This window comes from Populus trichocarpa, chromosome 9 (genome assembly GCF_000002775.5).
Source record: "Populus trichocarpa isolate Nisqually-1 chromosome 9, P.trichocarpa_v4.1, whole genome shotgun sequence".
Taxonomy (NCBI): domain Eukaryota; kingdom Viridiplantae; phylum Streptophyta; class Magnoliopsida; order Malpighiales; family Salicaceae; genus Populus; species Populus trichocarpa.
Window position 1 is genome coordinate 10,373,761 of NC_037293.2, and position 26,258 is coordinate 10,400,018.

General features: G+C 37.6%; 5 protein-coding genes across 13 annotated transcripts; 3 read left to right on the plus strand and 2 right to left on the minus strand.

Annotated features, from left to right (window-relative positions):
- Positions 1-603: 603 nt before the first annotated feature.
- Positions 604-8,797, plus strand: LOC7463991 (kinesin-like protein KIN-7E). Of its 4 annotated transcripts, none has more exons than XM_024608588.2 (16): positions 604-1,035; positions 1,198-1,380; positions 1,974-2,078; positions 2,180-2,422; positions 3,099-3,188; positions 3,269-3,369; positions 3,457-3,570; positions 3,647-3,728; positions 3,805-3,872; positions 4,001-4,066; positions 4,158-4,282; positions 5,068-5,404; positions 6,081-6,185; positions 6,279-7,244; positions 7,326-7,672; positions 8,179-8,797. In XM_024608588.2, the coding sequence occupies exons 4-16, from the start codon at positions 2,203-2,205 to the stop codon at positions 8,504-8,506; spliced, it is 2,949 nt and encodes a 982-aa protein (XP_024464356.2). In that variant the 5' UTR covers positions 604-1,035; positions 1,198-1,380; positions 1,974-2,078; positions 2,180-2,202; the 3' UTR covers positions 8,507-8,797. The 4 variants fall into 4 exon arrangements, with proteins under 4 accessions (XP_024464356.2, XP_024464358.2, XP_024464357.2 ...); XM_024608590.2 differs by having other exon boundaries at positions 2,183-2,422; XM_024608589.2 differs by having other exon boundaries at positions 604-1,006.
- Positions 8,798-9,236: 439 nt separating this feature from the next.
- Positions 9,237-11,855, plus strand: LOC7494296 (NADH dehydrogenase [ubiquinone] 1 beta subcomplex subunit 9). Of its 2 annotated transcripts, none has more exons than XM_002313721.4 (6): positions 9,237-9,485; positions 9,575-9,616; positions 9,761-9,842; positions 10,315-10,370; positions 11,090-11,162; positions 11,635-11,855. In XM_002313721.4, exons 1-5 carry the CDS (start codon positions 9,357-9,359, stop codon positions 11,129-11,131), a joined length of 351 nt encoding a protein of 116 aa, XP_002313757.3. In that variant the 5' UTR covers positions 9,237-9,356; the 3' UTR covers positions 11,132-11,162; positions 11,635-11,855. The 2 variants fall into 2 exon arrangements, with proteins under 2 accessions (XP_002313757.3, XP_024463715.2); XM_024607947.2 differs by having other exon boundaries at positions 9,238-9,485; positions 11,553-11,855.
- A 2,526-nt stretch (positions 11,856-14,381) lies between these two features.
- LOC7463990 (30S ribosomal protein S31, mitochondrial) lies at positions 14,382-14,895 on the minus strand. Its single transcript, XM_024607948.2, has one exon. The coding sequence runs from the start codon at positions 14,851-14,853 to the stop codon at positions 14,581-14,583; it is 273 nt and encodes a 90-aa protein (XP_024463716.1). The 5' UTR covers positions 14,854-14,895; the 3' UTR covers positions 14,382-14,580.
- A 534-nt stretch (positions 14,896-15,429) lies between these two features.
- LOC7494295 (epimerase family protein SDR39U1 homolog, chloroplastic) lies at positions 15,430-20,124 on the plus strand. Of its 2 annotated transcripts, none has more exons than XM_024608602.2 (13): positions 15,430-15,697; positions 15,776-15,852; positions 15,965-16,031; positions 16,316-16,375; positions 16,562-16,680; positions 17,410-17,454; positions 17,572-17,650; positions 18,025-18,086; positions 18,197-18,299; positions 18,657-18,717; positions 19,028-19,098; positions 19,614-19,753; positions 19,833-20,124. In XM_024608602.2, the coding sequence occupies exons 1-13, from the start codon at positions 15,646-15,648 to the stop codon at positions 19,932-19,934; spliced, it is 1,038 nt and encodes a 345-aa protein (XP_024464370.1). In that variant the 5' UTR covers positions 15,430-15,645; the 3' UTR covers positions 19,935-20,124. The 2 variants fall into 2 exon arrangements, with proteins under 2 accessions (XP_024464370.1, XP_002313756.1); XM_002313720.4 differs by having other exon boundaries at positions 15,434-15,697; positions 15,799-15,852.
- A 905-nt stretch (positions 20,125-21,029) lies between these two features.
- On the minus strand, positions 21,030-24,721 carry LOC7494294 (uncharacterized). 4 transcript variants are annotated; one of them, XM_024608604.2, is made up of 11 exons: positions 24,584-24,689; positions 24,458-24,495; positions 24,050-24,110; positions 23,873-23,950; positions 23,481-23,505; positions 23,357-23,389; positions 23,150-23,271; positions 22,903-23,033; positions 22,142-22,365; positions 21,485-21,744; positions 21,030-21,374 (listed from the first exon to the last, which is right to left on the minus strand). In XM_024608604.2, exons 3-11 carry the CDS (start codon positions 24,050-24,052, stop codon positions 21,279-21,281), a joined length of 972 nt encoding a protein of 323 aa, XP_024464372.1. In that variant the 5' UTR covers positions 24,053-24,110; positions 24,458-24,495; positions 24,584-24,689; the 3' UTR covers positions 21,030-21,278. The 4 variants fall into 4 exon arrangements, with proteins under 4 accessions (XP_024464372.1, XP_024464371.1, XP_006379263.1 ...); XM_024608603.2 differs by having other exon boundaries at positions 23,873-23,953; XM_006379201.3 differs by lacking the exon at positions 24,458-24,495 and having other exon boundaries at positions 24,584-24,721.
- Positions 24,722-26,258: the final 1,537 nt, after the last annotated feature.

Here is a 26,258-nt window from a genome sequence, read left to right on the forward strand (position 1 = left end):
ACCCAACCCTCGTATCCCTATCCCTACGTGACTTCCTTCCAGCCTCGCAAAAGGGTAAACTTCAATTTAGCCCTTATATATTCACCATTATTTCACTTTTACACTTATATGTTAAATGTCTTCAATAATAGCCCTGGATGTTCCAAACATTTCCAGGACTACCCTTTTCACCGTTCAATAGTTAGCACAATCCAATTTTTTTGAGTTTATTTATTTATTGACCCCCGTTTCTAGGAGTTTCTCAAAAAACAAGAAAAAAAATAAAAAAGTTTCACCTACCATTGAACATTGGTTAGGGAAATTTAATTCGAGTGTCAATTTTTAAATATCTTAAATTTTCTCATTCCCAAATCCTATTCACGTGAAACAATAAAAACTCTTAAAATCTGAAACTATAAAATAATGATTCTAAAGGTGAGCTTACTATTTGCTACAATCAACTATTTGATGAATTCAAGGACCATACCGAAACCATTAGGAACTATACGACTGAAACCAAGAAGTCTTAAACTACAGAGACCAAAGTGTAATATTACTAATCAAAAGGGGCAAAAAAGAATTTTGCCCTTGACAAATAAACCTTCGATAGCAGAACGCTCCATCAGAGTTGCCCTGCACTGACACAGAATCTGGAGAGAGAGAGGTACAAATACAGCTTTTTTTTTTCTGCCCGTTGACAGATAGAACCTCAACCAAGCCAAATTAAACTGAAAACTGAGTCTCTCGCCCTCTCTCTCTGTTTGAGAGATCGTGCCAGGAGGAGAGTGAAAAATCTCGCCGATTTGTACTGTTCCATTCGGTTTGGTCTTTCAATACCAAATTTACCCTTCCTTTTGACTGACATTTTTCTTTTTTGCAACGCGTAAAGCAATAGTTTCACATTTTTTTTTCTTTTAATTTCTCTTCAAAGCCAAGTTCCAGTTCATGTTCAAGCGCAGCTAAATCAAATCATTTTATTTCATCTGCGCTTACTAAATACACAAAACAAATTGATTCATCAACTCATGTACGCTTACTAATCTTGTCTCCATCAAGGTAGAAAACAGTTTTTTTAATTGTAATTTTGCTTTTACCGCTGTATTTGGTAACGGTTAAATGCGTGAAGTTCGGGGGATTTAAATATTTTTCTCAACTGATTAGTAGTATTCTTAAAAGTTGCGTTTTGGTACTGATTTCCTTTTGGCTTCCTTGTTGCAGTTGCGGGCTTGCAGAGCTTGAGATTTGGAGAAGGTAAATACTCTCTCACTTTAGACCAGAGAGCAAGAGAGAGAAGCAGAAACGGTGGCGTTTTGCAAGAGGAAATGTAGAGTATCTTATCTGAGCTGCATTGCTTGCTTCAACTCTGTTCACTTACCGTTTCATGACAGTGACCCATGCTTTGTAAGTATGTTGCATACGTATATGTATGTATTTTATATACACATATATGGGCACGAGCTTGTATTTATGAATATGTTATGTCGACGGGGACCATGTACTAGTTTAGTCGCTGATATGTGCTGCTCTTTTTTTGGTTGTGAATTGAAAGTTTTTTTTTTTCAAGAAAAAAACTATGGAATTCTGTTTCTTAGTTTTCAAGCATTGTAGCTGGCTAGGAACCACTTTTTAAGGAAGAGACTAGAAAATTAAATATGGGTTTCTAAAGGTTTGTTTCTTGTTTTGTTTGTTTTTACAATTTTTAAATAATGCAGATGCTTGTTTTTGGTTGTTATCTATTGCGAGGGTGATTTAGATAGAAATCCAAGATCAGCATCTTGTTGTAATTTCAAGTCTTTATCTTTTATGGACTTTTATTATTTATTTAGATATTTTTTGTGATTTTAAAAGGTTGTCTGGGTGGTTGGTTGAAAATGATGATTAGATGTAATTGTTGTCGTTGTTGTTGATATGGAATGTAAATTGCCTGTTTTATGGTTGCTCACTTATGTTTTGGGTTTGTTAGATTCTTACTATGATTAGCTTTCTTATTGCAGAGACTGTCAAAGTAAAATGATGGGCCCGCTGTCATTTAGGCAAACACAACAATTTTTTTAAACATCTAAACTGTCTCCTTGCATTTCAGAAAAGCAAGAGTACCTGTGAGTTTTTTGACTCATCGACTTAGATTTTTCCTTTTTACCAGAATATTTGAAAATTATGGGTCTTATTTCATTTTAATTTTGTTCGTCGGGTTGAGAAGAAGAACAAGCGAGGAGTGGGAGAATGGGATCAATTGGTAAGGAAGAACTGCTGAAGATGGAGAAGATGCAAATGGCGAGTGCCCGCGAGGAGAAGATTCTTGTTTTGGTGAGGCTAAGGCCTTTGAGCGACAAGGAGATTGTGGAAAATGAAGTAGCAGATTGGGAATGCATCAATGACACCACCATCTTGTACCGGAATACCCTCCGTGAAGGCTCCACGTTTCCATCAGCTTATACTTTTGGTAAGGAGATGCTCTGTTATTCCATCAGCTCATGTTTTGGGTCTAATCCTGTGAGTTATCTGGCATCATACACCAAGAGCAACTCTATTTTCTGGCAAATATTTGCTCGGTCAGATTGAAATTATAGGTGGCAATTTAATATCTCCAGGATCATCATGTCAAACATATAGCTAATTCTGTACATATACTCTTGATACAATATGCCTGGAGAGCTTTTCAGTTCCCCGTACTTGGTAATGCTTGCATAACAAAAGCAAGGATGTTTTTAAGACCGGACTAATTCATTTTGCTTATAGGCTATCAACTTGGTCAATGAACAAAAGGGAAACCCATGGTGGATTTTCTACCTTACATATCATTTATCATGATGCCTTCCAAATCATTTGTTTTTGGTTAACCCTCCTGACCTGACCTCAGAAGCGGTGAACTGTTTGCTAAGCACTGTCCACTGTCAGATAGTTAGAGCACTGTGAACAGTGGTGTGCCAAAAGCACTAATGCCATGTATATATTTGGTCATAGCTTCTTCCATTGGCTCAATTTTTAAATTTAGTGTACATCTCATTGCATCAAACTTTATAGAAGTTAGTTAATTTGAATTAACAGCCAGCTTTTAGTAACGTAATTCTCTGTTTAAGTGTTTCATCTCATTTCATTTGCCCATGTTCCGGGGATAGACAGAGTATTTCGAGGTGACAATGCTACAAGGGAAGTGTACGAGGAAGGAGCCAAGGAAGCTGCCCTTTCAGTTGTCAGCGGTATTAACTGTAAGTATGATGCTCAAGTTCTTTTTGTCACTTTATTTGCCAATAAGCGAAGAAATTTCACCTACTTTTGCTATTTCCAGCAAGTATCTTTGCTTATGGGCAAACGAGCAGTGGAAAAACATACACCATGATGGGAATAACTGAGTATACAGTGGCAGATATATTTGACTATATACATAGGGTAATCAAAGTTTCTAATTAGAACTGTTTCTGTTTCCTTTTTGTTTTCTTAATTCCAACCTATGTATAACTATTTTTAACATCGCAGCATGAAGAAAGAGCATTTGTTTTGAAGTTCTCAGCAATTGAGATATACAATGAAGCTATCCGAGATCTTCTTAGCACGGACAGCACTCCACTTCGACTGCTGGATGATCCAGAGGTGAATGCTGTTATCCTTTCTAGATTCCACAAATATGTTGACGAACTGGTCTGATTCTTTTTCCTGTTTTGGTCAGAAAGGGACTGTAGTTGAGAAAGCCACCGAGGAAACACTAAAGGACTGGGACCATCTAAAGGAGCTTCTTTCTGTTTGTGAAGGTAAAGCATTGTACAAAGTCCTGCTGTTGTTATTGGGTGGTGTTGTGCATCTACTTATCCTGTGGTATTATAACAGCTCAAAGACGGATAGGGGAGACCTCCTTGAATGAGAAAAGCTCCAGATCCCATCAAATTCTTAGACTAGTATGCCCCTTTCCTTTCACCTCTTCCATATTACACAATTGTACAAGCATCTAGTTGTAATGAAAATGTGTGGAATTTGAATTGGAGTTATTGAAGTTATTCCTTTTTTTTTTTTTTAATTCTCGCAGACAGTTGAAAGTTCTGCTTGTGAATTCTTGGGCAAGGAAAATTCGACCACTCTTTCTGCCACTTTGGTACGAATCATTTCAACTTATTATCACCCATGAAATTAATTAAGCAGGAATAAAATATTAATAACAGAATTGAGTTCTGGTTTTGGTGCAGAATTTTGTTGATTTGGCAGGAAGTGAGCGCGCATCTCAGGCACTATCCACTGGAGCAAGATTAAAAGAAGGTTCCCACATTAACCGAAGTTTACTGACTTTGGGAACCGTTATTCGCAAGCTAAGGTGGCTATTTTTTACTTTCTTTTCAGTGTCCGCCTTTGTGTCTGTGACATAATTAATTGTAGCTAAAGCATGTGGTTATTGCAGTGTGGTGATAATTTGACGTTTTTCATCTGCATCTAGATTTTCTAACTTAGCTGATATTCACTAACTAATCTGTAATTGCCACGGTAAATCTAGTTTCTTTCAGCATTTGTTTAGGACTCGATTTTATGTCATGATCATTCATGATCCTATTTTTTTTTTTGAAAATGCTTTAACTTTGGGATATTTTTCAATAAAAAATTGACAAGTCTAGATGTCAAATTTGTGGTTGAAATATTGCCATCAACTATCTTGCTTGTTATTTCTGTAAGTACTAAATGGTGAAGTGTCATGTAGATTGTTAAAAATGAATATAGGAAGATTGGCTAGTCTCATGCATGCTTCAAAGGATACTTAGGATAGTAACCGTGTTGGCATCAGGTGAAAGTAAAAATACAAGCAAATGTCCCTGGAGCACAGAGGCACATGCACACAGAGGCACACACCTTTCATACGAGCTGTTTTAGAACTGTACTGAGTGATATGGAACAGTGTTCAGAGCATTTTGTTAATGGTGTCTGTTTAGGGTTACTACACACGAATCATGACAGAGCTGCTTTTACTTTATCTTGCCCCCTTCCTACTGATTTTCGTTGCCGCCTTTTTTTTCTCTGCAATTGGTGTAAATTGAAAGTTGAAATCTTATCAATTTATAGATTCACGCAATCACATCTCATATCTGGCTGATGCAATGATTTGTGCAGTAATAGGAGGCAGGGACACATCAATTACAGAGATTCTAAGCTGACACGGTTACTGCAGCCTGCATTGGGTGGCAATGCTAGAACTGCCATCATCTGCACATTGAGCCCTGCAAGAAGCCATGTTGAGCAAACTAGAAATACTCTTTTGTTTGCTTGTTGTGCAAAAGAAGTTGCTACAAAAGCACAGGTCAATGTAGTCATGTCTGATAAGGCATTGGTTAAGCATTTGCAAAAGGAGGTGGCTAGGTTGGAGAGTGAGTTGAGAAGTCCTGACCTTGCTTCCTCAACTTGTGATTACACATCTCTACTGAGACAGAAAGATCTTCAAATTCAAAAGGTAATTATTTGTTTTCTGAACTTTTTTCTGCAAAATGCTTTACCCATGCGAAAGATGAACAAAAAATTAATAGCAACCAAGGTCTTCGGACACTAGGCACTGTTGATTTTTCAATTCAGAATAAAATATTCCATTTTTGAACTCGGCCAATAAATTTTACCAGTGGAAGCATTGCAATTATCTCTCAATCAAGAATGTGTCGATAGCTTCTTTATTGAGCAAATCTGATATTCTGATGGTTGTGGTTATTCTGGGTCAGCTGTGGGTACACAAATACCCACCCCAACCCATCACCATTGGTTGGCCCAAAGGATTATTTAATTTCCTCAATGCATAGATGGTCTTAATCTGCATTCCCTAGACCCTGCTGTATGATTGAGCTTTATGGATGAACAAAACTTAAAGATATACTATGACATATAGCGTAGAAGATTCTACGTGATTGCCACATTAAATACCCACCCCAACCCATCGCCATTGGTTGGCCCAAAGGATTATTTAATTTCCTCAATGCATAGATGGTCTTAATCTGCATTCCCTAGACCCTGCTGTATGATTGAGCTTTATGGATGAACAAAACTTAAAGATATACTATGACATATAGTGTAGAAGATTCTACATGATTCCCACATTATATATCGACTTACACCCTATCAAGTGGTTCCTTTTCATGCAGATGGAGAAGGAGATTAGAGAGTTGACTAAGCAAAGGGATCTTGCTCAATCTCGAGTAGAGGATTTGCTGCGAGTGATTGGAAATGATCAAAATTCAAGAAAGGAGGTATTTTTACTAACTAACCTGGAAGTGCCACTACATGTTGATGATATCACTCCAATTGTAATTGTTAAATATTTCTTCATGCTCTTAATTCAGAATGGGATCAGTCATTGTCATAATACGCAAGCAGGGGATACTTGGGAAGATGAATGTTCAGTATCCAAATCATCAGGCATGGGTGATCCTCATTATCTGAATGGAGGTGCTGGAAAGTTTGGCCCTGCTTGTTATGGTGGAGACAGTGGGAGCAATGATGAGGAACCCTACTGTCTTCTTGACAAAACCGACAGACATGGTTTATCTGATGATACTTCTCCTCCAATGTCAATTGGAAAGAAGATTGTCAGATACAATTCATCTCAGAGTCTAGAGGATGCTGCAGAAGATGCTGATGACTACTGCAAGGAAGTCCAGTGTATTGAAATGGAAGAGACAAGGAACGGGAGCAATTTCAGACACCATTCAGTATCAAATGGTGAGAATGAAGGAACTTTGGCTTTGACAGCATTCAGGGACGGAGCCACAGCAGTTACCGGAATATCCACTCCAGTTAATAGAGATAGAGAAGGGAGTCACGTGCAAAATGGATATAATGTGTTGGAGCAGAGATTGCATCATGTGCAAAGGACCATTGATGCTCTGGTCAGTCCTTACCCTGATGAATCATCTCCACAGTCCTCAGCAGCTGATATGTCTACTTCTAGAAACCTGAACTTAACAAGGAGCAGGAGTTGTAGAGAGAATTTCATGAATGACCCTTCTCCTGGATTTGAGAAGGCAGAACAAATTGATGGCACACCACCTAATGGATCTGGGAAAAAATTTACCGGGAGACCAGCAGGACCCCGAAGGAAAATTCCTCCACTTGATTTTGGTGCCAATGCTACAATATTGTCAAGAAATGACTCCCAGTCATCTCTTGGAAGTGCTTGCACAGATGACTTCAGAGCACGGAGCATTGGAACTTGTGCAGATGAGGAGATTCCTAGCATCCACACTTTTGTTGCAGGAATGAGGGAGATGGCCCAGGAGGAGTATGAGAAGCAACTTGTTGATGGTCAGGTGAGAATACTCTCTCTCTTCAATGTTTTTGCTTGAAGTTGCATTCTTTGTGACCGAGTTTCTCTCAAGATTCACTTTTAGCTTGGTTTGAATGAACAACAGGTTCAGGAGACAGAGGCATCGACAATGGCTGATAAATATGAAAAGAGTTCAAGAGACATAGGATTGGATCCTATGCATGAATCTTTGAAAACTTCTCCCAATTGGCCTCTTGAATTTGAGAGACAGCAGAGAGCAATGGTGGAACTCTGGCAAACTTGCAATGTGTCATTGGTCCACAGAACCTACTTTTTCTTGCTCTTTCAAGGCGATCCAACAGATTCCATATACATGGAAGTGGAGCATAGGAGACTTTCCTTCCTCAAGGAAACATTTTCTCAGGGAAATCAGGGTGTGGGAGGTGGTCGGGCTCTCACACTAGCTTCAAGGTAACCTCTCTCTCTCATCCATGCATATTCGATATGTGTTTTCACATGTATTGGGAACTTTGAAACTTGTTTCCCAATAATGCATCCAGCATGTATATCTCACATGATCTGCCAATAAAGCAAGAGAACCTAACCAGAAACAAGGAGAACAAAAAACAAAAATATTCTGTTGCCTTTTCGGAAGCTCGTGACACTATTGGTGTTTTATAGTAGTTTTCTTACCAATTTGTGGCTCTGCGATGCAAATTATTATTGTTTCCTTTTCAATACCAGAGAAGGAGTACCTTTTGAGCCTTTGTTGTTAGGTAAGACATTTGATTACTTAATAAGAGAGAATGGTGTTGGGTATGATAATGCATGGTATGGAATGGCTGCACTTCAATGTTACTGGAATCCATCCGGTTCCCCACTTGAAAATTACAGGGTGCCCAGTGATTTTTTTTTCCTGGCACAAAGATATGCTTTAAGTTTTTGCAACACTAATATACGTTTATCTGGGGAAACAGCATCAAGGCTCTTCATCGTGAGAGAGGGATGCTAAGCAAGCTGATGAACAAGAGGTTTTCAGTAGAAGAGAGAAACAGACTTTACAAGAAGTGGGGTATTGCGCTGAACTCAAAGCGTAGAAGGTTGCAGTTGGCAAACCGCGTGTGGAGCAACACAAAGGACATTAACCATGTCACGGAAAGTGCTGCCGTTGTCGCAAAGCTGGTCGGATTTGTGGAACAGGGACAAGCTCTCAAGGAGATGTTCGGGCTTAGTTTTACTCCCCCGACCTCAAGCACAAAGCGAAGGTCCTTGGGATGGAAATACAGCAAGTCATCCCTTTTGTAGGCTTCCTTTTGTGCCATATAACACAACTGGAGATGTGATTTCTTGAATCAGGCCCATGTATCATTGTTTTCATGGATGAAATCCTCTGCCATTGTTAGAGCTGTAAAAATTGCAGGAAGCTTGAATCATGTCAGAAGTTGAACTGGGTTTTGCTTTGCCCATTTTGTTCATGTTTGTGCATTTGAAATCCACTATTATATTTTTAAAATTTGTTTCGTAACGCATTTTTAGATAGTTATTATGTTATGACTCCATTGAAAATGTAAATATATTAAGAGAAATTATTGACTATCCTCAGTGTAATTTTCTGCTCTCACCCTAATTCACTTTGTTCCGCATGAATGGGACGGAGGAGCAGTGTTTCAAAAATATCAAACCTCCATTTTTTTTTTAATCTCAATCGAGTTCTTAAAATATTATCAATCACTTTATGGTTGATGTCAGAAGAAATTCACTAGTAATAATTCGAGATAAATATTTTAGGATACTCGAATCGAATTATCTCTTTTATACATTTTTTTTTTGTCAACCGAACGATCATAAAAAATTAAAGAATTAAAAAAATATTTTGAATGTATATGTTCATGTGCCGGGAAGGGCCGGGTCGCTTAGAAAAATCTCTAAGGGTCTTTAGGCCCAGGACCCACGAAACAATGGATGGCGAGTTGGCGATTTCTAGGTTACAAATATTAGTAAATTTTATCGAAAATGGTTATGGTCCTTATGGAGTGGAAACGATGCCGTTTGCCTTTTCTTTTAGATGACATTGCATTTTCTCCTAGCTTCAGCAGTGAGAAAGTAAGAAGAAGGCTGTAGAGAGAGGGAGATCCAAACAAGAGAAATAAAAGAAATGAGCGTAGCAGCAGCGGGCTACCTGGCTCGAAGAGCAGCACAGAAGGAGAGAGTGAGGATCCTCTACCGCCGTGCTCTCAAAGACACTCTTAACTGGGCTGTCCATCGCCACCTCTTTTACGAAGATGTAACTAATTTCTCATCCCTCAATCAGATCTCACTGCTCTATTTTCTTACCAATTAACTCTCCTTTTTTTTTTCCCCTGCTGTAACCAGGCTGATCTTCTCCGCGCGAGGTTCGAGAATAACAAACACGTGGTTCGTTCTCTCAACTAATTGGAAAAAAATGTTTTTGACATTTTAATTTAGCCGTATAGCTGTGATTTAGGGTGATAATTTTTTAATGAGGTAATTTATTCAGGATTTTTTTACTATGTATTTTATTTCCTGGAATTGGAATAGGAAGATCCGGATACAATCGATAGAATGATATCAGATGGCGAGGCGCAATATAATAAGTGGCGCCATCCTGATCCTTATATTGGTAAATTAATTTTTATTTTCTATTTCACATTTTACTGCCTTTTCTTATCCTTTTTTACTCCGTGTTTGGGTTGTGGTTTTTTGGGAAGGTCGGGTTGAAGTAAGAGTAGTGTTAAATTATGTAAGGGAGGAGAGTGATAAGGACTGACCGCGGCTTAATTCAGTTTGTCAAACTTTGGGTCTTAACAGATTGGTAATTTCAAACAAATTATGAATGGAAGAAAAAAAGAGTAACATCATTTCTAGTTGGCAGCATTTCATTGACATGTTGTGTGATGCAGTGGAATTGTGAAGTATAGGAGTATACAAGAGGGAGGGAGGTGTTAAATAGGATACCTTTTTTTTTTCTTGTTATGTCTTTATAAACATAATTGATTCATGTGGTTTTGAGAATTTATGAAGTTTTCTTGTCGAAGAAATGATTTTTAAGGTTATAGGTAGCATTCTCAGGCTCTGATCTTATTTGTGTACAGTTCCTTGGGCTCCTGGCGGCAGCAAGTTCACTCGGAACCCAACTCCACCTGAAGGGGTAACGAACATGATTAATTATTTAATTCGTTATTCTATGTGTTCTACCTTTTCTTTTCACCCGCCCTTACTCGCTGTCTTGTTCGGGGATGGCATGGAACTTTTTAGTCAATTCCTTTTTGTTGGCTTCTTGTGTTATATGCATTTGCACCATATATGTGGATGTTAGAATTTGGATACCCGATCAATGATTTCTTTTTCTTGTTTAGTAGCTAAATTAGATGGTTTAAATATTGTCCTTCATTCATTGTGGTTTAGCTTTCAAAAGAAAGAACATTGTCCTTCACTGTGTCATATATGAGATGCATCAATAATCTCTAAATGCAAACTTAACATGGTGGATTTATATGTGGTTGGCCCTGGTAGATGTTAAGCCTTCTGAACATGTGCTGTGTTAAAATATTGGAGGATGCTGTGTTAAAATATCGGAGGATGGGTGTATATGTAAAAGAAGATCAGAGCTTCTTATTGTTAAGTATCATCTTATTAGGTTGACCTATATTCTTAAAATGCGTAATTCTTGGGGGCATCTGGGCTTCTTTCATAAGGAATCCTCTGTTATGTTTTTTGATTTGTCGGGCATCTTAGTGAATAGTTGCTATGATTCAATTGATAATAACACTGATTACTGATGAATATTTGGTGCCAACTTCGTCAAGGCAGTTATGTTTTATGTGCTTTTATTTTCAGTATCATTCTGATTATTTGGTGTTGTTGCAGATTGAGATAGTATATAACTATGGCCGAGAAGAAAATGACTAAACAGCTCTTTTTTTCACATGCAAAAATAAAGGTTAGCACTATAATCATTTGCTTGACATATTGTGTTATTGGCTGCATTTCTTTTTCAATAAACTTATATCAGATTGTATCTCTGCTGACCCACTCCCAGCTGCCACTCCCCAATCTGGTTTGATGGTAATGAAATGAATCTGGGATGGCTGTAACCTCTTCATTTTTGTTACCCAAATTGGTATTTTGGTGATATTGTTCCTGTAATTTTCCGCATCATAGTGATTATAAGATTGAAAGGAGATCAATGAGGCTTGCTTGCTGGGCAACCTGCATTTGATTTTATTCAGTCATTTAGTTGTGCTGTGCTTATGAATTGGGAGATGCTATAGCATCTCCTGTTATCGTGTTCCTGAAAATGGTTTTTTTACCCAGCATGTTGCTTCTTCAGGAACTCGTCAAGTTCATTCCTCTAACAGTGAAGTTGGAGCCATAATGTTCTTACAATAGCTGCAACTTTGTCTCCTGTGCAGATTGAGGTGATCTATGATTGCTCCAGAAATCAAATCCAGCATCCGCTTTGTGTAATTCAAGTCAAGGCAGATAGTGGACATTGTGGTTCTCATTTTTCACTGTTATGTATTTTGTTTTTTCTCTGAACATATATTTGTGTCCTGCAAGTACCAAGTATTCATGAGATGGTGCATAACTGGATTGAAAACGAATCCTTCAAGTGAATAATAACTTTTTTTAATATGCGTCTTTTCCATATTTTGTCACAGACAAGCATAGGGCAGGAGGTGGACACCTGCGTGTGGTTCTCACCCACGTCTCTTGGGTGGGAACTCATGAGCCTTTTTAGGATGGAGAGTGCTCCGCATGACCTTCCAATACTGCTGAGCACTTCATCTCTGAATCTGGAGAAAATCTTCAGCGCTGCTGACCCTGATAGGTCTACAGCCGATTCTTTCTTCCTGAAAAACCAGTAAATATTGTTAATGTTATCATTAACCGAGGGTTTGAAACTGGCCATAGGTATAGTAGATTTGGCATGGTCTAACAGGCGTTGGAGGAGGGGAGCTAGGAAAGGCTTTTGATCAGGCATTTTTTTTTTGTTTATAAATTTAATGCAGGTGCGATTATGGAGGGGACTTTGGTCCTCTCTCTGTTACTGGCATCTGGTTATGGAATGAAAGCTCAATAATGCAGTCATTAGAATCGAAGTGAGCGAATCATTTTGAAGCTTGCTTATTGAGTCTCTCCATGAGAAGCAAGCGTCATGTTTTTTCCTCTACTGCCAAGAAATCATATATAAACTGTACCAGCAATGGCAGGAAACGAGTCTTATTTAAGAATTACTCCATAATGTTGCAAAAAAATTAGCAATCAAACAAGAACCAAATGAGTGTAAACCTCACGAAAGTTCGACGAAAGATAAAAGGAGAACATGGCTTTCAAATTTGTTGGGTCACACTGGAGGCAAGCGATTTCCAGCACAGCAACAAATGTAAAGAACACATGATCTGCTTATCCGTTGGGTCAGATAGAAATACGCATTTGCTTTTTAAATGCATGTGCATTTTATTTAGGCAGAAATGTGAGCCAGCCCCTGTATCAAGCATTCTTTACATCAGCCCCTCTGGGTTCAGTTATTTCTCTTGCCCTGTCCTATAAATGACAAGGCAGCGAGGGAAATGTGAAAGATGAAGCATAAGGGTACTGCTACCGTACATGCAACAAAATTGCGAATAACTCAGTCGATTGTTGCCATTTTAATGCTCTATTTGCAGTCTGTAGTGGATTCAAACTCGCAAAACATTCAAGCAGATACGTTGCTTATTCTGATTGGGCATTTTGTATTGTAATTCTGACTGTGCTCTTCGGTTTCTAGCTTCTGATACCGGGGATAGCAATAGTAGCGGGCTTATTTCTAAATCTGTCAGATCAATCGCAGGAGGAAGCTGGAATTCATAAAGGTAGCAAAGCAGATTGCATTCAGAATCTTGTTTAGTTAGGCTCTCAGAAAATCCCTCTCAATGTATCTTGTTCTAATTCGGTGATAGTTGGTCCTAGTCCTAGAATAAGACGATAAACTACAAATCTTGAGAACTAATGTTGCCTGTAATACTTATCGGGGGTCTTCATCTGGCAACACACAAAGTTGTGGGAGTGGTTTGAAGTAAAATCAATCAATAATTATTGCGAGATGAATAGGGGCAATCTAATTCAGATAGTTGCATCATTACACTGTCTCAATTCTATCCTATTACAGATGCCAACAGAAATGTTTGCGAGATTGACACAGAATACAGAGACCTAGACCTGTCTTCGTTATATTATCAAGCACAAAAACAACGGGATCAGGAAAGGTTATGTCAAGACTTCGCATGTCTTGTCAACTTGTTCCATCATCACCATTCTTAAACCTCCTTCATGTGTATTCTCTCCAGTCACCATCTTTTTCTCCTCTTTCTATGTTCTATTGTTCATTCAAACCGACTTTGACAAGGTGAGGGAGACAAAGACAAAGTCGATCTATTGAATTATAGCATCATGGTGGTCAATTTAAACAGGATTTAGGCTTGCAATGAAACCTAAAGAAGATAGCAAACACTATATATTAACCATTACAATTGGAATGGACACTTGTTTAGTTCGTCATTGGAGTTGCTCTACTCAAAGGGCCAGGACTGGATTTGCTATGCCAATTGCAGCAAAAAAGAAAAAAGAAGAAGGGGAATTTGCATTCATCAAGGCTAAAGCAGTGGTGCCAAGTTTCTGTTTCGTACAGCAACTACAGACTACATCTAGAATTCTAGATCCACTCACATCAATATAGCCCTCTTGTAGGCAAATTTTTCTCCCAATCACAAAAAAGTTCAAACCTAAGTTACGTAAGTTTTCACACCAACAGGAATCAACATTAAGAAGTATCAAAAACTGATATTTACCATCACCAAGATTATCCCATTTCATCTTTGAGACACTACACTCATTTTAAGGAGAAACTAAGTTCCCTACATATCCCACATTTCATTTCTTTCTAGGCTAAATTGACTTGACATTTGAGCTCGACAAAACTCTTTGCAACTTTAAACTATCTCTAAAACAAATAACAAAATAACTGGCCTTGATCAGGAACTTCCACAATCTCGACAAGAAACATCAGCAACCAATCATACATCATCACTAATAAAGAACCGCAAATTTTAATTACAACGTTCAAGTTTACTACGAGGATTCATCTCCAATTAACAGGAATCCATGCCCCTTTAAAACATACCAAACCCAAAAGAAACAGTAGTTTTATTCAAAATTCATCACAAAACACAAATTCATTAAGAACCCACATCAAATGTACATATTCTTAACTACGCGAAACTCTAAGAAGGAAAAAAGGGCAGCTGCTACAAATAACATCGAGCATTTCAGTCATTAAAAAAGAGAACACAGAAACAATAAACAATTTATAATTTTCATTAAATGAGCTTGAAAGGGAGAGGCCAAGGAGTGGACCTGGGCACCTCAACTTTATCTTTAATTCTTTCAATCTTCTTTTCCTTCTTTGGCCTCGCGTTTCCATAAGTTCCTTTAAATCTCTTCCCTCTCTTCGTTTTCTTGTCCCCTCTTCCACAAAGGATCGGCGCCATCTCTGCACCACTTGATATTGATGATGTTGAAAATACCGCTGATCTCTGACCCGCCATCGCCCTCCTCGCTACTGCGCCGCACCACTGCATCACCGTCGCCATTTCTCACTGAATCCTCTTCTGTGAAGTGAAGAAGGGTGCTGGCTTTAATTTTCAATAGTGGATTTTCAGTGCATGGGCCTCCGTGGGTCCTTTTGTAATACCGATGGGTTTTTCTGGTCCATTCAAAGTCCAATTTTTCTAATTATCTTGGGCCTCCTCTGTGGGCATGTCTCAAGCTCTTTTTGCAATACGAATTGGCTTTAATGACCGATTCCAAGTCCAGTTTTTCAAGTTGTTTGGGGCTTTATTTGTGGGCATATCTCAGGGTCTTCTGTAATAATAATGGGCTTTAACGGCCCATGAAAAGTCCTGAGTTCTAATTCCTAATGGGCCTATCAGATCTTTAGCTTATCTTATTTTATAAAAAAAAGCTGGTATCTATTGTACATCAAGATAGGCCAGTTTATTTTCGCCAGCAACCCTGGCTGGATTAATTTGATGGGCCATTTCTTTCTTTAATATATCATCAGCCGGTTTAGACCCGGTGTTTCGGAGCGTGGTAGCTTGGAGAATGGAGATTGCTGGCTCTCATTTTGCTATAGGCCAATTTTGGGGTAGATTGTTGGAATTTTATGGGCAAAGGATGCCCAAACAGTAACGGGTGATGGATATGACGTGATACTTGCTGTGGCTCCAAATGAAACACGAGGATAAATGAACTGACAATGCTTTAGTTTTGTTCATTCATGGACCAAAACCCATCATTGTAGCAGCAGACACAGAGACAGCAAAGTGTTTGCCTTTTGTAGTGAAAATGGAGTCGGTGTCAAATAGAGTAACTACTACTTTAACATGGAGCAACTCTATCTCTACTTCTTCACTCCAAATTCCTCAAGTCTTTTCAGTTAGTTCTATAATCACTCTACTTTGTGTTTTCATCTTTGTTTTTAAAGTATTGACATTTCTTGTTTGCTTATGCAAGGTGTATGCTATCTTTTGTTGCAGATTCGTTGTACTAAGAGATTGAGGGTGTGCTGTGCCTCTGACCAAACCCAGAAGGTAGATATGTTCTTTTAGATAAATAAAGTGTTGAATGCATTAATTTTGTGCTTCGAATATGATGTAAGATGAGAGGTTTGATTACTTGGAGACTTTGATGTTGGGAAATCAGATGACTGTATCAGTAACTGGAGCTACTGGATTTATTGGTAAAAGATTGGTGCAAAGACTGCACGCAGGTTCATTTCTCTTCTTCTTGTAGTTTTTCAAGATTAATTGTCATTCAATTCATCATCTTGACAATTAATTAGCATTTAATTCTTAACCTTCTTGAGATAGCTGACTGGTGAAAAGTGAAAACCACTGTTTTCATTGTTGAAATTTTATTTTGGAGTTGATTTTTATTTTTTTTAGATTTTAGCTTCTGATTAGTTGAGATTTAATTGTTAAGGCAGAGTGATGTTTGTGGGGATCAAATGAGCTCAGCTAGATTTTGCTTAACAACAACGTAATTTGTGCGCAGATAAACATTCTGTTCGTGTATTGACGCGTTCAAGATCGAAAGCTCAGTTAATATTTCCGGGTAAGAAGGTAATGAATACTTCTAGTGTACTGCATTTTTTAACAATTTGCGATTTTTTGATAAAAAGTTCACATTTCCCCCCCGAAATAAGCATAATTTTCAGAAATACTTCTAGTGTACTGCTTTGATTATTTTATTTTCATATGTTTTAATTCTAAGAATATTTCTACTGCCTGAAATCTGTAGTCAAGGAATTTCCTGGGATTCTGATTGCGGAGGAGCGAGATTGGAAAGACTGCATTCAAGGTTCAAATGCTGTTGTAAATTTGGCTGGACTGCCCATTAGTACAAGATGGTCACCTGAGGTTTGTAATGCTCACTGCATCTCTTAGTGCATCCCTTTTTTCCATAAATGCTCGATTGGTTTGAGAAGTTGCATAATGATCAAGATGTTTTCTACATTTTACATGGATATGTCGCTTTCTTCTCTCAGGCTGTTAAAACATTAGTTGTTTGCTCAGCCTCTCACTAGATCTGGCTCTTGTACATTTCAAGTTCTGATTTTCATTATTACTTACATGGTGAAGCAGACATTAGTATAATCATGTACTGGAAGAACACTGCTTAAGGCGCTGTTTTATTAAATAAAGTGAACAATGTTCACAATAAACATGATTAATAGCATTCGGTGAAAATATATTTGTCATGATTTCATGTCCGAAACAGCTCCTCCACTATAAGTATCAATTTATCTTTTACTTCAATTATGACGTGGTACCGTAGTTTTAAGACCCAGCCTGGTCCAAGGCCTGGGTTCCGGTTTTTGACCGGGTCGGCCGGGTCAGTTTTTTTTTATAATAAAAACGATGTCGTTTTAGTAAAAAAAAACAAAAGTCAACGGGTTTGCAACCGGGTTTTGCCGGGTCACCGGGTTTTTTCTTCCCCTGTTTTTTCTTCAACCGGCCCGGTTCCAGCCCCGGGTCGGCCTGCTGGGCCGGGTTTCAAAACTATGCGTGGTACATATTTTTCTTATGGATTAAAAAAAATTGCAATTTACCTTAAAAGGTCTTATATCAACTCTTGTTGTCTTGCAGGTCAAGAAAGAGATCAAGCAAAGCAGGATCAAAGTGACCTCAAAGGTAACTATCTTAGACAATTATATTTTTTCCTTTCTTCCGGAGAGTTTGTTAATTATTCTTAACACAGGGTCTGTTCTCTGTACTGTTTTTTCATGCACATTATAACTGATTTTGAAGGTTGTAGATTTAATAAATGGTTCACCAGAAGGAGTTCGGCCTGCTGTCCTGGTTAGCGCAACTGCTGTTGGTTACTATGGTTGGTTTCTATTGATCACATGACATCTCATTTACCTTTCCTCTAAAATAGTCATCTCGAAATTTGCTTGCTTGTTTTACTTGGGAATTGTGTTGATATATTCCTATTGTCTTCCATTCAATTTTAGTGCTTTTATGCAATTAACCTGGAATACGATGGTTTGCTAGCAATCTTTTTTTTTTCCTTCATGCAGATGTTTACAAAAGGACATTAACCAGCAAAAAGAAAAAGAAAGAAAACTGTCATTAGTTTTATGGGCGAAACTTAAAAGTGGAACTGGAAAGATCATGAACCATAATGTTTTTTAATATTCACTCACAAGAAATTGAATGGATCATAATATATTTTTCTTTTCCTCCCTCGAAAATGCTCAGGCAGCAGTGAAACACAAGTTTTTGACGAGCGCAGTCCATCGGGAAATGACTACTTGGCTGAGGTAACATAGGCATGATTCAATGCCTGTATTTTCTACTGAATAGTTGCTTTCCATTTGGTTTATTCTGCTATATGTAAATCTATACTTAAAGCCCCCACATATCTTTTCAGGTATGTAGAGAATGGGAAGCAACAGCCCTCAAAGTAAACAAAGATGTAAGATTAGCTCTTATCCGCATTGGTGTTGTCCTTGGCAAAGATGGTGGTGCTTTAGGTACTCAATCTTCCAAATGCTTTTACTTGCATTTCATGCTGACTTTCAGGTGCATTGCCAGCTTCTTGATATATAACCTGAGTTCAAGTATTGTTGGATCATCCTACATATAGAATTGTAGAGAACTGCTAAAACTTAATCTATAGGTCAGGGTTGTTCTATCATATAACAGATACAATCAGCGAGGACTTCATACATTGTATGAAGTCATGTGATCAGGTAAAGAAAGCCTTTATTTCCCAACTGCATAGGACGGATTGTTCCAACTGTGAATTGTTTAAGATATAAAAGCGTTCACCTAATGGTTCTTTGAAATGATATTCTGCCTCTTTCATGTAATGGCTTGTTTCCTTGCAGCTAAAATGATCCCTCTCTTCATGCTGTTTGCCGGTGGACCTATGGGCTCTGGACAGCAATGGTAAATTACTATTTGTACAATAGAAGAGTAAACAAAACTTTCTGCTACCAAAGCTCCATCTCATTAGCATTTTGGAGGAAAGATTTTCTTGAAAAGTCTTCAGCCTTCTATTTTTGGATCGAAATGTCCCTCAGCATAATTGCAGAGATTTAAGTCCCTGTGGAAGATTTTTTTCCTATTATTTCTCCTACAAAACTTAGAAGATATTTTTGCTAAATTCTTTTTAAGCCAATCAGTTCATTTCAATCATAAGCAATCAGTACCGTGACCCGTGATGTACTTCCCCTGTGATGTTCTTGTACCTGTGCAGGTTTTCCTGGATTCACTTGGATGATATTGTGAACCTAATTTACGAAGCTTTAACAAATCCATCTTATAAAGGTAATCTTCTCGTTTTTTAAACAACAAATTTCTTGTCTTGATTTCACATGGCAAATAAGGGCAATAAATTGTTGCTGAGAAAGTTTGATATTTTTACTTGTGTTTCTGACGGGCACATTTACAGGGGCAACAAAATAAATACATTAATGATTTCTTCCATTTAACCTTCTATATTAGATTGTAAGATACGTTGATATTGCACTCTTGCACATTCCATTCTAGATAATCTGGCATTTTGGATTCATGTACTGTAGAAACTTGGAACTCGAACTGGGTCCTTTATTTCTATGAATCAGTTGTTTGAGATCTGTATTCCTTGAGTGGAAGCAGTAATTTATTGGAGTTAAACTTCTTTGCCTATGGATCTCTTTGTGCACATCCCACTGCAATTGCACTTCCTTCTCATATGAGCTTCTTTCCATGGTAATGGTGTCTTTTGTTTGGACATGACCCTATGCTCACTTCAATGTACAACCTCGCAATAATTGAACTCAGTTCTATTGACCTAACCTCAGGAGTCATTAATGGAACTGCTCCAAATCCTGTTCGATTGGCTGAGATGTGTGAACAATTGGGAAATGTTATGGGCCGGCCGTCGTGGCTTCCTGTACCTGACTTTGCCCTCAAAGCAGTCCTTGGAGAAGGTGCTTCAGTGGTAAGGACTTGCACACTTTCTGTTCTCTCTTTTTCCTCCACGTCACCATGCTGAAACAGGCACATTGAGTTCTTTGCAGGTGCTGGATGGTCAAAGGGTGCTTCCTACTAGAGCCAAGGAGTTAGGTTTCCAGTTTAAATATCCCCAAGTGAAAGATGCTCTTAAAACCATTCTTTCATGAGAGCGAGACAACTCATTTGTGGCTTTATTTGATGCGAGGATCTAGCTTCTACCAACATTAGAGGCACGTACTTGGGACTTGAGATCTAAGAGTTTCGATGAATGATGTTATTTGCGATGAAAACATGGCGTTTTGCTCCTTTGGAAAGCATTTTTTTTTCTAATAATAATACGTTAAATCATTCTTGGCAGTAACTTGCTGTACGTTGCACCTTTGGTTCCTCGCGATTACCGTCTCTCTGAAAACCTCTCCCCCACCAATATATCCAAATCGAGAAATTATTCTTATTGCATTCCAAATTCCAAATATGATTCATGCAAGATGGGTTATCGACAGGTTGACAGTCAAAGCCCCTCGGTGTTTTGTTTCAAGGTTGGTAGCCTAGCTTGAGGAAGACGAGATAACAATCATCCATGGTTATGAAATTTCTCCAGTTGAAATGCAGGTCAACTGTTCAAGGAACGACGGAACACTGATAGGATGGTAGCTAAACTATATTCTATATCACTAGCATAATGAATAGCTTGCCAAATCCTAAAATACCAAAGGCCGCTCTGCAGTGAAAAAATTCCAGAGGAATTGCAAAAGCAACCAACCTCTCCTTTCGAACCAACAGTGACCCACTTCCACTAGGCAAGGGCGACTGCTGTAGGAGTTTAAAGACCCACCAAAAAGAAATCGTAAAAGAAAAAATTTCGAGATAAGTTAACAGGATTAACAATGAACTAGCAGCTTCTCCACCATCGAAAGATCAACAGATTTATGCGATAACTAAGAAACAACTTCCTTCTACCAAATTAATGACACCTACGTCGCCATCTAAAGATTTCTCAAAGAAAAAGACGATGCCAAGACTTGTTTCGCATACCCAAGGAAACCATAGATTTGATTCAGGAAACAGTAACCGGGCCCACCTTCTAATGTTTTCTGCCCGTTAAGGGATGAACCTTGTAATTGTAGCCCGCAATTATTCCACTTGAAGCAAACTACTAGTATCCAACATGGCTAGATCATGCCTAAAGTTATCATTCCCCAAAGCACAACCAATGGAGTTTTTTTTTTTTCGAGTCTAGTGACTGGAACAGATTATGAAGATAGGGTGGAACAGAAATGTTTCTACTTAGAATGAAGATACAGAGGAAAAGGCACAATTGCAAGTACAATTGGAAGCTTAACAATCATGTCAAGCACGCAACAATACTCCTTTTTCCTGATGAGAACCTACTAACCATCATTTGATGATACAACATCTCCGATCAACATATAGTCCTATTGTTTTTATCTGATCCAGAAAGGACAGGCAATGTATGACCAAGATGAGGCATCGATTGTTGGATGATACAGTCAACCTTTCAATGAGTACTTCTTCCCAGTGAATGCCTGGAATTTTGGCTCTTCTTTCTTTTCAGGCTGCTCTTGCTTGGTCTCTTTTCCAGATTCCTGCAAAATCAAAGAAACAATTAATTAACAGTTTTTTGGTATCGTCCTTTTCACACTGGCTCCGTGTGGTTTACAGTTAAATTCAAAATGATGAATGGAAGAAAAAGTACCTCCCTCTGTGTTTCCTTAGGAGTGCGACCTGTATTGGACCCGAACACAAGCTTTCCCTGAGACTTGCGTGCAGTATTTTGTGAGCTAGACCCCAGAGATGGCTGCCTACTGCCATCGGCGACAGCAGGTTGCTTGTCTTTAGACACTGATGAAGACGATGCTGGTGGGGGCTGATAGCTCAAAGGTTTCCCATCCAAGCGTCTTCCTGCTCCTGTAAAGGGATTAAATTTTGGTTCGGTCTCAGCTGGAACCTCTTCAGCTGCAAGAACCAAATATGGTTGGTTTTGTTAAAATGAAAATGTAACCATCTTTACAACTTGCCCATCAAATTTCATATTATTCAATCATTTCACATGAGCATTTTTCATCCAAAAAATATCTTCCAATTGCCTTCTATGTTTGCAAAATGAATATTGCTGAAGTCGGCATTGCATAATTTTTATCAAACACAAGAAATGTATAATCATTCCATGCTTCTGCTCCAGCCATTGGAGCAGAAGACACACAGATTTTACTCAGATGAGTGAAGAAACATACAAAGACAATAGGTCAGTAAAAGCATGAAGAGTTAGACTAACTTCATAAGACTACTGTACTTGTTCAAATTAACCAATTCAATACTACAAAACAAATTCATGGAGTGGATATAAATGCACCTTGGGAGGTTGCCTTGCTTGGTGGAACAGATGCAACAGGCTTTTCAGGCTCCTTGTAATCTAGGGGAGGTGCAAAGTCCACTTCACAGTCTGTCTCAATGATACTTATTGCATTTGAAGGTTTTGTTTCTATGATATCTATGTAGTATTTCTTGTTGTTATAGGCCACCATAATACTATCCCCGGTGGTTAAGCAGGAATAATTCCTTAATGTTGTCTCTAAGCTGCATGAAAAAGGATGTCCAATCACATTATAGGATATCCACCTTAGATATGCACATACATAACAGAGATTGGCATACAGGTAATGTTTAAGAACAAGAAAATGAGAAACAGTGAGACAATGAAAAAAAAATGGTTATCTAATGCTGCAAAGCCATCCACTAATCCTAGAGTTTCCAACCAAAAAAACAATCCGACAAGAGAGAACCAGAGTTCATATCATGAAGTTAACAAAAAAATATGAAGATAATACTGGTGCTTATGTAAGAAATTTATTTATTTTTGGCTGAAACCTCAGAATGGCAAAATGCTTTCTATTTGAATATTACAATTGCATATCAACGGTTTCATTTATATTTATTACATCTCAATGGAAAATTCCTGCAACTGGGTTGGTTGGATCATTTTTAGGCTAAAAATGCATGTTAAAGGTTCTAGTATAGCAACACCCCTCGGATTACAGACACTAAAGTACCAGAGCTGCTCCAATGACAAGAGTGCACATTTGTTAATAATCAAACACTAAGATACGAACTCACATAGCTTTTGGGTTGGATATATCCAAAAAGTCCTTTGTGTGAGGCTGCAATTTAACATATTTTCCCTTTGGAAGAGTAACATTTTTCACTCGCACTGTATCTCCCTCTTGTAGAAGCAGGTTCTCCATCATCTGGAGAGAAAAAAGATCAGCTATTAACAATTTTGATGTCTTTGTTCTTTGAGTGGGATAAAATAAAATCAAAATAAATATGTTAAGAATACGCCAAAAAAAATTTCAATCCGTACCCAGTATGGCATATAAATCATGCCTTCCTCTGCAATAAACTCCAGAACTCCACAGTGAGAAACCCGCTCAGCAGCATCATTCTGAAGCTCAAACAACATTGGATAATCGATATGCAGGGATGCTGCAAGTTTTTGTCCAGGATTGGCATTATAGATCTCAATCACAATCCAAAAGTAAAAATCTAAAGTGCTATTAAAACAACTAACCAAGACGGTCAAGAGCTGAGGGAGGCATTATAACTGTAACAACAGAATTAAAATCAACATCAAGGGGTTGATATAATATAAATTAAAGAAATATGCATGGCTGAGTATGATTTTGTAGACTTACTTTTATCACCACTCTCAATTTGTGGCTGCAGGGCAGTCGAGAAATCAAATCAGTGTCACCAGAGTGTTATTTTGAAAATAGCTCATATAATACGTGGCTCAAAATGAAGCAGAATGGAAGAAACAAACATATGGAATATCCTAAATCCTACTGGGGGGGCAAAGACTTAATTCAGCTACTGCTTATTATATCTACTTGATCATTTGCAGAACAAAAAAAACGCCTTTCCCCAATAAGTAGATAATTGCCATAAAATTTAAAGCCTCGCAATCCACAGATCAGGAAAATGTCAATTAGTAAACAGACAGAGACAGCCATTCTTTTACTGACTAACTCAAAATCATATCAGTGAACTGAAATAGCAGCAAAAGGAAGAGAGAAAAAAATCCAACCTTTTCAATAAATGAAGCAGGGTAACATCGATATGTCTGCTCAAACGATGTCCCGTGGTATCCATATCCATCGAAAAACTGCTACTCCACACACAAAAAAAAGGGCGTCATTCTTAAGCACCAATTTTCAATAAAAAAAAATCGAATAAGGCGTAATCATCATGAAGTAAAACATACCATCTTGTACTTCGAGTAGAATAAATAGACCGACAAAACAATCAATCAAACTTCACGCTCCCTATTCAAACAAGACGACAACAAAAAAGTGTGAGTCGAATACGCACGTCAATTAAAATCAAGTTCACAGCTTTTACAAAATTTATTAAAACCCATAACAGCAAAAATAGTAATAAAAAGTGGGTTGAATTTATTTCTGAATTTATTTCAAAATAAGGAGCTCGAGATGAAAAATTCAATCACGATATTTTTTTTCTAAAAAAAAAAAAAACCCTCTCTTCACTGCTAAAACAGTACAATTTTTGTTCCAATGTATATTTTTAAAAGCAACAAGATTAAAATTTAGCTCGAATTAAGGAATTTAGAAGCCAAAATTTAAAGATAAAAAACATAATTAAACATGACAACCTTAAATTCGGCTGTGGTTGGATTAGAGGACAAGATAACTGTAAAGTCGTTGGATCTTAGGTTAATTAAATAAAAACTATAGAGAAAAAAAGGAAGAGAGAGAGATAAGAGAAGGAATGGAATTACCTGGTTGACGAGGGATAGGAATTTCTTTTGAGAATTGGATTTGGAGAGTAGGGGTGGAATTCTTAAGGATTGCGTAACAAGGGAGTGAATGATGATTTTGAAGGTGAAAAAAAGACTAAGATGCGCTTCTGAGCGTATTGCTCACGCCACGTCGCTGTCTGCCACATGTATGCTCATGTGTTTGGGCTGTTACTGGGCCTAAAAGGCCACCCTGATTGGGCCCAGAACCAGAATTAGTAAGTGTTTGTCTGCTTCTTTTTTTAACTGAGCAGTGCTAATTTTGCAGATATTTTTCTTGAAAAACAAAATCCTGTTCATTAATAAATTTAATGAAGATTGATTCTGTCAATCTAACGGGATTGGCCAGTATGAACCCTCCAGCGTGGCCAGTCCTTATAATCATATTCCAGATATGCCTGCTTGCGTTCATAAGAAAAAAATTGCCTGCATGTGATTATGATTTTATTATTATCAATAAATGATGGGAAATATTGGACGTGCTTCAAAACTGATATGAAACGATTATTATTAGTATTTTTACAGCGTTTTTTTTTTTTAAGTTTAACGTGGGTGTCCGGACCAGCTTGCGCGTATCTCAACTAATCCTACGAGCTCTGAAGTTAACGACCATATAAGCCTCCAGTGCCATCATTTAAGCAACCACAGGGCTCGAACCTAAAATCACAGAAGAAACAAATTTTTTAATCCAAAACTCTTATCATTGGACCACCACCTAAAACTTACATTTCTTTGAATCATGGTTGCAATGTTCCTTGTGTTGTTTTTATTGGGCTGGGTATGGAAAATGCAGAGGAAATATTTAGTTGGAACACCAGGAGAATCCATGATTTACCACCAAAAATTTGCCTGCAATTTTAAAAGAACTGGATTTAATTATAGTATTGTGCTGTTCATATAAATTGTAGGGTTCTTTTTAATTTTTTTTCTTTTCAATTACGTCATTTAATGGCCTAGTTGGATGGAATTCGTATTTAGAAGTTCTGAATAAAAAAAGGGACCAGACTGCAATGCAAGGAAAACAATAGGCCTCGTCCTATTTAAAAAAAAAACTTTATTTTGATTTACAAGTTCATCTTATTTGTTTTTTAATCCATTCATAATTTTTTTAAGTCCCTGAATGACAACGGTTGAGAAAAAAAATGATTGTTTATCACAATTCTGACCACGAAAATTATCAAATTTGGTATTCAAATGTTCCATTCGAATAAAATAAATTGAATATTGTTTGTTATTTACATTCAAACTGGTCGAAAAAAATAAATCGAGTCTCTGGAAGATTTGGGTCTCAAGTTAATTCTTTGTTTTATGACTGATTTTGGACAACTTTAAGGGCACATGCGTGTCTTAGTGAGTTTTTTCATGTGCTTGCAAGTCAGAAATTAGTTGAAAAGTAGTTATTTGGTCCCGGAAACTAAAAGTGATCATGTCCAGTTTCTAACCACTTGAGTTGTCGAAATCTAAACACATAAACGACGCATAGTCTGCATTTAAAAATAAAAAAATAAGGGGTCGATGTGTCATCCACCTCCTTCAATAAGAGTATTTTTTAAATAAAAAAATGCTTTTAAAAAATTAAATTTTTTTTACTTCGATTTTTTTTATATTTTCAACATGCTGAAATTAAAAATGTTTTTTTAAATATAAAATATATATT